The sequence below is a fragment of the Chanodichthys erythropterus genome, chromosome 16, assembly GCF_024489055.1.
Source record: "Chanodichthys erythropterus isolate Z2021 chromosome 16, ASM2448905v1, whole genome shotgun sequence".
In the NCBI taxonomy this organism is placed as follows: Eukaryota; Metazoa; Chordata; class Actinopteri; order Cypriniformes; family Xenocyprididae; genus Chanodichthys; species Chanodichthys erythropterus.
The window spans coordinates 47,094,644-47,108,200 of record NC_090236.1 but is presented as its reverse complement, the minus strand read 5'-3'; the positions used below and the strand labels follow the sequence as shown (position 1 = coordinate 47,108,200).

The 13,557-nt window shown below is 40.5% G+C and overlaps 1 protein-coding gene across 1 annotated transcript in view; it reads right to left on the bottom strand.

The window, feature by feature from the left end:
• The window catches only part of cwc25 (CWC25 spliceosome associated protein homolog), an 88,529-nt gene extending 85,800 nt beyond the window's left edge, over positions 1 to 2,729 (bottom strand). The window contains exons 1-3 of the mRNA XM_067363636.1: positions 2,405 to 2,729; positions 2,001 to 2,173; positions 1,604 to 1,840 (exon numbers count right to left, since the gene is read on the bottom strand). Coding sequence (XP_067219737.1) covers positions 1,604 to 1,840; positions 2,001 to 2,173; positions 2,405 to 2,422 — 428 coding nt within the window. The 5' untranslated portion in view covers positions 2,423 to 2,729. The remainder of the gene's footprint in view (positions 1 to 1,603; positions 1,841 to 2,000; positions 2,174 to 2,404) is intronic.
• Between the last annotated feature and the right edge of the window lie 10,828 nt (positions 2,730 to 13,557).

Sequence of the window (13,557 nt, the reverse complement as noted above, 5' to 3'; positions counted from 1 at the left end):
TCTTATTGGCACTTTGAATATTGAGAGAGTGCGATGGTTGCACTTATGGTAACACTTTACAATAAAAATGAATAAGTTTTCTCTTAATCTTATTAAAGGTGCTCTACGCGATCCTGGGCGGAGTAACTTGTTGACGTTCGAAGTGTTGTCAAACAAAACAGAAGACAAATATATCGCTCATTGTTAGTTGATGTTGGTTAATACATTAATGTTAATAAATGAGACCTTATTGTAAAGTTTTACCATTTTTATTTATACTGTTTTTATTTCTATGATCAGTTTGTGGAAAGGAGTTCAGTTAGGAGGTCAAAAGTTGTAGAAGCTCATAAATCATATACAGTAAGGTCTGAAGAGACTGAAATCATACAGGACAGAAGTCAGTCAGTTGAGTTTGTACTTTTACAGTACTTGAGTAGGGATGCACCGAATATTCGGCCACCGAAATTTTTTTCGTCCGAAAGACTTTTATCACCGAAACAATACGGCCGAAATGTTGTGATGACGCAAACAGAAACCGCGAGATCAGATCCTCTGATGCATCTGTAGCGGACGTTATTCCTTTAATCGCAGCACTAAAGCGTCTCCTAAGCAAAGTGGTTGAGACAGACCACGGAGTGAAAACAATGAAAAGTACACTCTTAGAGTCGGTCAGCGCACATTTCACGGAGATCTATTCGGATCCTCTGCACTTCATCACGACTGTACTTGATCCGCGTTATAAAGACCATTACTTTGATGCGGAAATAAAGCAGCGCGCACGAGAAATTATCCAGGCCGCGATGGATGCAGAGAACCCGTGTGGAGACAGAGACGGAGCAGCGCCCAGCGCAGGAGGAGATCAGAGCGCAGAAAAAAAAAAACTTGTCTCTCTGCACCAGATGAGGGGCATGCACCCTCGTTGTCTGATATGTTCAGTGAAATCCTGCAAGAAATATTTACTAAAATGTTTAACTTGACCCCACTCATGTGTACATTAAATAATAATGTACAGGACATTATTATTTAATGTACACATGAGTGGGGTCAAGTTAAACATTTTAGTTTGAATTTTACTGTGCATTGTTGCAATGTGCTAAATAAATATTTGCATAATTTGTAATTGATTTATTATTTGAAACTTTAATATTAATTTATGCAATTGCAATGCCTTGATTTTAGTAAAGTTAGTACACAGTCATTAACATAAATGCAGTGGTATTAATAATTGGCATAATTTCTTTCGGTGTTTCAGTTTTCAGCCTTGGTTTCCTCTTTTTTGGTTTTCGGTTTCGGCCAAGAATTTTCATTTCGGTGCATCCCTACACTTGAGTATTGTTGTCTTTTACTGCATATGATAATCCATACTCAGAAAGAAGAACTGAAATGACATTCATTACAAGATGATTAGTTAAAACATTTCAAATGCACCTGTAGAGTATTTTTTCTAGTCATGTATTTTGCCATTGAGGATTTCTTAAAAATAGTGTGTAAAAATCTAGTCTCGTCTTGTGAACTCAATCTCGAGTCTCGTCTCGTCTCGTGAGATACCTGTCTCTTCACACCCCTAGTTACAAGCCTTCTAGGTAAAAAATAAAAATACACCATTTACACCATTCCAGCTTACCGGATCTCAAAAAGAGGGTCTTCTCTGATCTTAGCAGCCATATCATTAGTAGAGGCAGAACCTGTGGGGATAAATATGGAACCAGGCAGAAGGCCTGTCTCAGCTGATGGACCACTCTCAGGCTCCTCATACTGCTGGGTGATCTGCTTGTCAATGGGGCGACCGAGAAGGTATTCCTCCCGAGAGATCTGTCCCGTTGGACCCTGGTACATCCAGTCCAAACGGTCGTCTTTCTTCCTGCAATAGTGGGGAATTTGATATTACATTACAGGCTTAAACCAGATCACATTATTATTACGATTATTATTATTACATATTATTATGCGTTATAACATATTTCTGTAATGTAAAAGCGCTGTGTTGGGATTGACAGAGGAGGTGAAAGGATGTTACACACTTAACAGCGCCTGTTTCTTGCGCATATCTGGTCATCTCCTCTCGGGCTCGCTCCTCTTTAAGTTCCTTCTGCAGTTCCTCGATCTTCTTCCTTTCCGCCTCATGTTTCTGTTCCGCTTTCCACACTCGCTCGATGTTTTTCAGAGTTTGCGGATGCCAACTCTTTTTCAAGTTCTGGTGGGATTCGCGGAAATTAAGTAAATCAGATTTAGGTAAAAATTACACATGGAATCAATCATTTTTATTAAATGGCCAGAGTTCTTTCAAATAGACGTCTTCGTTTAAATAATTTAAAGCCGGCGATACCCATTAACAAGCCGAATTAAACCTCACTGGTTATCATTAGCAACTGGGTTCTAGTCATTTAACATAACTGCGTTACTGACAAAAACAAATTGTACTTACAAGATCACCACCTCCCATGTTGTTGAGGCTGCTGTACAAATAAGATTATAATGTTTTAAAACTGTTTATTTCAAACACACAATCCTAATGTCGATTGCGTGTATCTAAACTTCCATTTTGTTGTGGAACGAAGCTCTTCTTTTTCTTCTTTCCTGTTTTACGGCGGTTGGCATCCAGCTTATTGGTGCATTACCGCCCCCTTCTGCTCCGGAGCATGGGAAGCCAAACACACCAAAAGTGGTACGAGGCAGCGGGGTGTTACAAAGCTCGCGCCGCGCTGACATGTCATCTGCGCGGATCAATGGACCGAGCCGCGCGACCGACTCGTCAGCGCAGCGCGGACGTGTTTTCTAGCGCCACCCAATGGGCAGCGCGGCGCGAGCTAATCTCATCCAATAGTATCCAGCTGCAGACCCGCAGCACCACAGTTTCAGAACCGCAGTTTCATGATGTCTACAGTATTTAACAACAATACTTTTAAATAAAGTCATTTTTCTGTTCATATAGGCCTAATATGCATAAGATATCATGATGTACAAAGAGGACTTTTAATTACCAAGTTATTCGATAATGCAAACTATGTTTTGTTAAGGCATGAACTAATTTGTATAAACTGTGAACAAATACTTTTAACCATATAATTTTGAAAATATATTAATAAATGTGTAACCATATAGAAAAATGTCTCCCTTGACTGTATGTGATATTATTTCCTTATGGTCATGTTGTGAACTTCTGACAAATAATATAAAGACACAGAGGCATTTAAGGGCATTTAATGTCAAAATATAAGCCTACATGTATTTAATCATTCCAAATCCTTGAACAAGTGAAACATGCATTTAAGCCAATGAGACATCAGAAGGTGTATATGGTGAGTGTATGATATTTCTGTCATGATGTGGTGAACAAATTTATATTTATATATTTATATTACTAAGTATTTGTATTACTAAGTGTCTGCTAGGCTATTGAATCATTTACATTTTATCATTAAAGATTTTTTTGCATTTGTCAAATATATGTATCGTGTTAATATTAAATATTAATAAAACTTATTCATTTTGTTTTCAGGGATGAAAAAACAGGGTTTTCTGCAGAAATGCCATGATATGGGCTTATAATCTTTAAGTGTTTTAAGATGATTATTTGTTTTTTTGCTTGTTTTTATTTTATTATGAGCAGTTTAAATATGTTTTAATCCTATTATTTTAGAAATGTTTTATATCCTATTTGTTTTCAACACACGTTTTACTTGTTCAAGGCTTTTTTTTTAAATGGTTATTTTTATTTGACATTAAATAGCCTACGTTACATAATGTAAGTATTATGTGTAACAATTTGAACATGAAGGAAATAATACGATCAAATATACAGTCAAATGTTACACATGTATTAATATGTTTGAATTAATTAAAAAAATAATAAATAAATCTTCTCAAACTCTGTGTCATTGTATTAGCCTATTTAAAACGTGGAGAAAATAATTTAAAAATAAAAACGGCGTAGTTGTAGCCTATTCTCGCAGTAGCCTATACACGACTGTGTTTGTATCCATTCATTGACATATAGCATAGCATATAGGCTGTTTTAAAATTTTGCTCTTTGTACATCATGATATCTTATGCATATTAGGCCTATATGAACAGAAAAATGACTGTATTGTATTAACAGAAAAATGAAAGTATTGTTGTTAAATACTGTAGATATCATGAAACTGCGGCTCTGAAACTGGTGCTGCCTGCGGGTCTGCAGCTGGATACTATTGGATGAGATTAGCTCGCGCCGCGCTGCCCATTGGGTGGCGCTAGAAAACACGTCCGCGCTGCGCTGACGAGTCGGTCGCGCGGCTCGGCCCATTGATCCGCGCAGATGACATGTCAGCGCGGCGCGAGCTTTGTAACACCCCGCTGCCTCGTACCACTTTTGGTGTGTTTGGCTTCCCATACCGGAGTGTGGACCAGCAGCATAGGCTGCGTTCCAGTTCAGTTTTTAAATGCCCTTCCCTCGCTAACTTCACTCGGTCTCGTTGACTCGGATGTACGTCATTGCTACGTTGCACGAGTGCCCACTTCTGGCGGAACCTTTGTATGGGCTGAACTGGAACGTCCTAAGCCCTTGATCACTTGGAATCCGCAATGGAGCTGATTTATTATTTATTTTTTCCCCTTACAAAATTGTTTAATACTGCATCTTATATGTATATATGTGTGTTTTAAATGTTTAAAACATAATTAGTATATCATAGAGTAGTTTGTGGTGGGGTAAATTAAACGCGATATGCGGTGACGTCACAATCGTGTTGCATTGTGGGTTATGGAGCTGCCTGAAGTGTACATATGAAGTAGACTCGCTCCCTCGGTCAAAATCGAGGGAGCGAGGGTCTGTCCATATAAACTTCCCTCGTCCACTTCACGAAGTGGAACGCACTTCAAAATGGCGGCAGGGATTCCCCCGAGGGGAAGTGTTTAGGGAAGTTCGCGAGTGTGTGTCTAAAACCGAACTGGAACGCAGCCATAGTCCAGCAGACTGTAGCGCGGTGACGTCACGTATTTTGACGTCACGTATATTACGTATTGCATGTCTTTAAAACGCATGCGCCATAACATGTTGACAGCGCATGCGTGTCATATGAGTTACGCGTTATTGTCACGTGTTTTGACGTCGTGTGTGAGATTCCACGTCCTTAAAGGCAGGAACACACCAAGCCGACGGTCGGCCGTCGGGCAGTTTTTCTTCGTCGGCCGACTAAGTTTTCTCAGTGTGTTCCGCACCGTCGGCTGAAGTTGGTCCTCGTCGGCCTTTTTTCGGCCGATTCGAAATGTTGAATCGGCGTTGGAGCTCGTCGGTCCGTCGGGCCATGAGATAATTCTGATTGGCTGCTCAGCTACTGCCGCCTGCTGTTTCGGAAAGGCATTTCATCTCACGCAGGCGCAGAACTGACGTGCTGCTTGGCTGTCGGCTGTTTAGCATCGTTTTGGTGTGGCAGGGCAACTTTGGAAACAGACGCTGCCGACGTGAGCCAACCCCACAGTTTGTTTTCGTCGCCACTAATTCGTCGGCGTCGGCTTGGTGTGTTCTGGCCTTAAAACGCATGCGAAAACCTGGCACAAGTTAATATGTAAAAATGTTGAAAACGACAAAGAAATAATAAAAGAAAGAGCTTTATTGGCACAAGGAATTTTAGTTGGTGCTGAAGCTTCCAGTTCACATATACAATACAAATACAACAAGAACATAGTAATAAAAATTCTAATAATAAAAATGTAAACATTAATGGCACCTTATATACTTTTTTTAATAGTTCCTCTGTCATGGTTGTTTATTTTTGTGTACTATATTTTTGGACAGTTTCTGTCGCTTTGGCAATACTGCATGTAAAACATTTATGCTAATGAAGTAGTTAGAAGTTAAACTGACTACATAAAGTATATTTTCAGTCTCTACCAACTAAACCAAAAAAAATAATCAAACTGATAACAGTGATAACTTTCTTTTATTTCAAAACAAAGCATATCTCTCTTTTACAATTATAATTACAGAATTATGAATTAATTACACATACAGATTATCACACATTATATTTTTTTATATTATGTATGTGTGCGGGTATAATATATATATATATATATATATATATATATATATATATATATAAATAATAAATATATACACAATATATAAATAATATACACTATAATATATATATATATATATATATATATATATATATATATATATATATGTATATATATAATATTTATATGTAAATGATATAAATGACATAAATACACATAAATTATATAATATATCTATCTATATATATATATATATATATATATATATATATATATATATATATATGTATATATAATATTTATATGTAAATGATATAAATGACATAAATACACATAAATTATATAATATATCTATCTATATATATATATATATATATATATATATATATATATATATATATATATATATATATATATATATATATATATATATATATATATATATATATGTATATGTATATATATATATATATATATATCTCACATGAAAATTCCTTCAAATCTTCTGAAATTCCCCTCCATCATTAAAAAAACAGTCAACAGAGCAATAGCCCTCAACTTCCTTAACTGAATAAAATCCGCGCAGGACTCCCCTTCTGCCATCACCAACATACCCAGGTGGGCAGTCCTTGAACAGAAAAAGAGAAGAGTAGAGAGAGCTGGTATTGGTTTCACTTTATTTCTTGAACAGCACAAATAACACTGTTTTGAAAATAATTCTACTCTTATTTTTACTTTTCAATTTAGAGGTGATGAAACCCCCCCTGCCTGTTGATTACTTGACCAAGGTAAGTACAGTATATAAACTCCCATCAATCTATCAGTTTCCCTTTTTAGTATATCTTACAGTGGGGATCGAAAGTTTGGGAACCCCTTTCAGAAACTGTGAAAATGTGAATTTTTAACAAAACAAGAGAGATCATACAAAATGCATGTTATTTTTTGTTTAGTACTGTCCTGAGTAAGATATTTTACATAAAAGATGTTTAAATATAGTCCACAAGACAAACAATAGCTGAATTTATTAAAATAACCCCGTTCAAAAGTTTGGGAACCCTTGGATCTCAATACTGTGTGTGGTCACCTGATGATCCATGACTGTTTTTTTGTTTTGTGATGGTTGTTCATGAGTCTCTTGTTTGTTATGAGCAGTTAAACTGAGCTCTGTTCTTCAGAAAAATCCTCCAGCTCCTGCAGATTCATCAGTTTTGAAGCATTTTTGCATATTTGAACCCTTTCCAGCAGTGACTGTAGGATTTTGAGATCCAGTTTGATTATTTTTTTGGTTTAGTTGGTAGAGACTGAAAATATACTTTATGTAGTCAGTTTGACTTCTAACTACTTCATTAGCATAAATGTTTTACATGCAGTATTGCCAAAGCGACAGAAACTGTCCAAAAATATAGTACACAAAAATAAACAACCATGACAGAGGAACTATTAAAATAAGTATATAAGGTGCCATTAACTTACGCGCATGCGCGGTGACACAAACGTGACGTCATTGGCGCGCATGCGTTTTACATACAAGACGATACGTCATTCTTTGCGCATGCGCGGTAACACATACGTGACGTCAAAATATGTGACGTCATCGCGATACAGTCTGCAGCGAGGAGTATTTGGGGAGAATAGGGCTGCGTCCATAGACAGTAAAAGAAAACCGAAAACCTAGGTAACGTTAGCTGTCTTGCTGCCTCGACTTGTACGGCAGCATTTGTGCATGAAGGTACCTCACGAAATTGATTTCGGACAGACTTCTGATAGCGCGAGCTTTGGTGAGAACTAAGCAAATATTTAATTACTACAGGGGCGGAGCTACGGGTGTGGCCTGGGCCCACCCAGATCGACAGCTTGCCCACCCAGTCAGATCCAAGGAAATATATATATATTATATGGGGGTCGGAACCATTGTAACCATTAGACTTTTTAGGACCAATATATTGGACCTACTCACTTTTACCGTCTCTAATTCAGCATTTGTCTAATCCCCCCCAGGTGATGCTACTCCACAAACCACCAAAAGAACATAAAAAAGATCAAAAATAAAGATTCTTTACGACCACAACAAACGGGACAGTTTTCAGACGCGCATTCCACCTTCGCCTCAGCGCCAGGCACAAGTCAAACGAGCGCGGAAAAGGTAGCTTCAGTTGAACAACAGTGAACTGCGGTCAGATGAGATATTGTCAGGCTATGTCAGTAAAACTCCAATCAGCCGTATAGCCTACTGTGCTCGAGGCGCGAACTCAAGAATTGCTCGCGCAAATGCGGGGCGCGCGCTGCATATTACTTTAATTATAGCTTAACTTAAGTGCAAAAGAAGCTACGGGCATGCACTGTCGTTATTCTGTTGTAAATTAAGTCCTGAACTTACCAAACATGCGATTAAAGCTGCCTCAAAACTGTGCATGTATGCATTTATTGACATGGTTTTAAAGCTATTGTTATCCAATTTGTTGGCCTTAAAACGTCTTAAAATGCATTTATGTACACCAAGGAAATCAAAATTTTCTCGGGGGAGCATGCCCCCGTACCCCCCTAGCATAATACATTTTGTAACCTCGGTAATTATGAAACCCTGCATACCGCCTGCTTCTTTTCTATCAAACGAAATCAAAGGTAAACGTGTATTTCTCCAGTTGTGCGCGCTTTGGGACTGAACTTTGTATGCACTGTGATCAATGTGTGAAAATAAATGGGAGCAAAAATGCGATTGAATGTAAAGGTTTGTATCTCGTTATTCTATTAAAAAAAATCAATCAATAACTACCGATTGAATGGCATTTTATCTATCTATCCATCTATCTATCTATATACAAATTGCATTAAAAAAATTTGGAGGGAGGACCCACCCACATTGTTTTTGCTTCCGACGCCCATGGATCGCCTCTTATTTAACACAGACATACGAATTTCTTATCGAATGGAGATGTTTCTTTCTTTTAGGTAGCCTACAATTATTCGCGGTGTTCATTTTTGAGGCGCGCACCCTGTTTTTTATTTATTTTATTTTACAAAAGTACAAGATTTTGTTGTTATTGTGAACGTACACGAATAAAAGTAGACCATTTGTAGGCTTGACGAAAGACTTGTTTCAGTCATGAGGAAAAAATCCATCAGAACGCGCCGGCGCGTTCGTCGGCCAGAGGGATATTTAGAGGGAGTTTCATATTTATATTTAAACATTAGGCTATAGAGCCTATTATTTGTTAAATTTCACCTATGTTGATTATGAAAAGTGAATAGCATGACGGATGCGCATATGTCGGGAGACGTGCAACTGGTCAGACTTGAGTTTGTCCACTTCTTTAAGTTTTGTTTTATAGTAGCTAAGCCTTTCTTTAAAGTGAATTTCGTTTTGTAGAAATTGTATCTTAATTTCAATCACTGTTTCATCAACCAATTGCCTATATTTAATAAATAGGAAGAAAACCAAAAACGTCGGGTGGCATGTATTTAAGTGCGTAAAAAACGAACATGTTTCTGTGGCCTTTGAATAAGGCTGAAGCAATATTCTGTTTTTAATGAATTTCTTAAATAAATAAATATAAATTCATTCTATGAATCCGAACGTATGTTTACATGAACGCTAAATAAAGTGATCGGGTTAATGTGTGAGCGTTTGTCACAAGTTTCAAATCAGTATTGATTTTTTTTTTTTTTTTTTTTCGCAAGCTGACTTTTTAGTTATTTTTATTTATCCACATAGCTGCCTGTTACCATGCCAGGTTATTTCCAAATTATTATTTTTTTTTTAATCGGTTGACCGGTTCAGGTTGTAACTGCAGTTTTGTCTTGTTCTTATCTCGTAGATTTACTTGAATTGATATTGTCACGTAATATTATATTAAATAACGTAATTTGAATGTGCCATACCTTGACTTTTTGTGAACTGACGCCACTTAGGGACGGTCCATAATTTTTTCCCCTCCCAAATTAAGCCAGTTGAAAAACACGGGATGATGCGAATTATTCTGGCCCACCCACACTTTTAGAGGCCCACCCATCACCCACTTTCTGCCTCCGCCACTGAATTACTACAGTAGTAATTTCTCGATAGAAATGATATCAAAATTGAAATATGTTGATCAAAATCGTACATTTATACACAAACTGAGCAGCGAACGCAACCTTCAGACGCCATCTTTATTTTTCTAGCTCAACTGTCACAGAATGGAAAGCACAGGATTGATATCAAAGGCAGCTAAGGATACATCTATGCTTCCTTCAAAAATCGATCAGATGAAGGTATCTCATGAGAGAGGAAGTGAAGCTAACATTGGATTCGGACGTGCCTTGATCAAGCGGCAACCTCCCCCTTTCTCTCGTGAAGCCAATACGGAAGTAACTTAAACTGCGATTCATCGACTGGCCGCTAGGGACATGCTCCAAAAGAGAGCAGAATCTCATGTCCCTCAGAGTCCCATGTTAAATTGGCCAAGTTTATAGCTGAAAAAAACATGTTTACAAGTTGGTTCAAATTGTGGTTTTGGTCTATACTGCTATTTTTGCCCTTCATGACAACTCTGAGGGGGGTGAATTTTTTTATAACTTATCCGTTTAAATTATATTAAAGGTGCCCTAGATTGTTTTTTTACAAGATGTAATATAAGTCCTAGGTGTCCCCTGAATGTGTCTGTGAAGTTTAAGCTCAAAATACCCCATAGATTTTTTTTAATTAATTTTTTTAGCTGCCTATTTTGGGGCATCATTAACTATGCACTGATTTTTTCAGCACGGCCCCTTTAAGAGATGCGTTCCCTCTGCCCCACCAGCTCTCGACTATATACATCGCATAAACAAAGTTCACACAGCTAATATAACCCTAAAATGGATCTTTACAAGATGTTCGTCATGCATGCTGTATATGCTTCGAATTATGTGAGTAAAGTATTTATTTAGATGGTTACGTTTGATTTTGTGTGAGTTTGAGGCTATGCTCTGTGGCTAACGGCTAACATTACACACTGTTGGAGAGATTTATAAAGAATGAAGTTGTGTTTATGAATTATACTGTAGCGTTCTCAGACAATAATGAGACGTGCTATTGAACAGGGGTGTTTATTCGGGCTGTTGTAGGCCACAACCCACGCCGTACACACCCCGACTTTAACAGAGAACCGCACTTGAAACAGCGAGGCACCCTTCTCCCCCCTTCTACCCGCTTTCCCTCAACACACACACCAGGGGCGGAGTCTCTTCACATATTTAACTTGAACATCCAATAACAGGTAATGCATTTCACAATAACAGTTCCCAACACAAAAATGAATAGAATGCAACATAAGCATTAAACTCCTTGTCATCTGCAACACAATAACATTTAGAACATGCTACACTACCCCCCTCTTACTGAAGTCCTCGACCCCGAGGACAAAGTCTCTAAATTTTACTGGGGTTCTCCTCCTTCTCTTTGGACGCCCCCTGAGAAGCGTTTGAGCTTGACCTTCAGGTACTGATTCTTCTGAGCCCTGCGAACGATCACCCTGAGGGGTGTCGGGTAACAATGTCACTTGCTGGCCACTGCTGGCCATTTCCTCTAATTCAGTTACCCCCTCTGACCCCCTTGGAGTCTCAGCATTTTGTGAAGGAAGCACTGGGCTGGGCCGCGGTGTTGCGTTGCCCCTGTAAGGAGCCAGCCTATCCCGATGCAGCACCACTTTGCGCCCCCGAGGAGGCAACTGCACCCGATATACAACCTCCCCCAGCTTTTCCAATATTGGGCATGGTCCCACCCAGTGGCTGTCCAGTTTCGGGCACCTCCCTCTCTTCCTCACTGGGCTGTAAACCCAAACTAGCTCTCCCACCCCAAAGTCACGCCCCCGGGCATACAGGTCATAAGCTCTCTTTTGACGCATCCCAGCAGTCACCAGCTGCCTCCTGGCATATGCATGGGCGGAGTCCAAGCGGTCCTGGAGCTGTCTCGCATATTCGGGTCCCGCAGAAACAGGTGGAGCATCCGGGGGCTGACCAAAGGCAAACTCTGCAGGGGTCCTAATCTCCCTACCCAACATAAGCATGGCCGGAGTGCACGAGGTAGAGTCCTGAATAGCAGAGCGACATGCCATCAAGACCAGCGGCAGATGGGTGTCCCAATCGTGTTGATGAGTGGATGTTAAGATGGACAACTGCTCAGCTAGTGTCCTGTTGAATCGTTCCACGAGCCCGTCGCTTTGAGGGTGGAGTGGGGTGGTGCGGGTCTTAATGATACCCAACCGCTCACACATGGAAGAGAATACCATGGACTCGAAGTTTCTACCTTGGTCACTATGGATACTCTGGGGGACCCCAAACCTGCTAAACATGCCCTCCACCAAGGCGTTGGCGACAGTCACAGCCTCCTGGTCGGGTAATGCAAAGGCCTCAGGCCATTTTGTGAAATAATCCATTGCAGTCAAAACAAAGCGATTCCCCTGCGTGGTGCGAGGAAATGGCCCCATGACGTCCACCCCCACCCGCTGCATTGGCTCCCCCACCGGAAACAGCTGTAGCTGGGCCCTAGACTGACCCTGTGGCCCTTTGCGTGCTGTACAAAGATCACAGCGCCTGCAAAAGTCCTCCACATCACGCCTCAGCCGTCCCCAATAGAAGGCCTGACGCAGACGTCGAAGCGTTTTTGTCACCCCAAAATGGCCAGATCCAGCAGAGCCATGCATGGCTGTCAACACTGTATTTTGCATGTCACCAGGAACCACAATTTGCCATCTCCTCTCTCCTGTTGCTGGCACCACCCATGCTTGCTGGAGAACCCCCTCTATTAGCCGCAAACATTTGAACTTGGCCCACAATCCCTTAGTGAATGGGGAGAGGGTTGCTACCTGCTCCCATGGCGGCCGCTGCTGTGCCTCTACCCACAACAACACAGGCCGCAGGTCTGGGTCCTGTCTCTGATTCTCCGCCCATTGAGTGACATCCACCTCTTGTAGCTCCCTGCAGACCAGTTCGGGTCCATCACTTCCGTCCACCTCCTGGCTAAGTTCCAGCTACCGGGCTTCTCTGCGCTCACAATACTTGCATTCCTGCATACTACATGGCCGTCTCGACAGGGCGTCTGCATTGCCATGTCGTTCCCCTGCACGATGTGTCACAGTGAACTCATAACTCTGCAATTCTTCAAGCCAACGAGCCACCTGGCCCTCTGGCTCCTTGAACGTCATCAGCCACTGTAAGGAGGCATGGTCAGAGCGTATGGTGAAATGCCGACCGCACAGATAGTACTTGAAATGCCTGATGGCGGAGACTGCGGCCAACAGCTCTCGCCGTGTGACACAATACCTCTTTTCAGCTTTGCTGAGCACCTTGCTGAAATATGCCACTACTCTTTCCCCATCTGGGTACACCTGGGACAAGACTGCCCCTATTCCATCCCCACTCGCATCAGTATCCAGGACGAAAGGCAGGTGGGGGTCTGGAGGAGCTAGAATGGGTGCGCACACCAGGGCCTGTTTCAGAGTATCGAAAGCTTTTTGACAGCCCTCGGACCAGGCAAAGCACTGATCTTTCTGCAGGAGCTTGTACAAGGGAGCGGCGATACAGGAAAAGCCCCGTACAAACTTCCTGTAATACGATGCT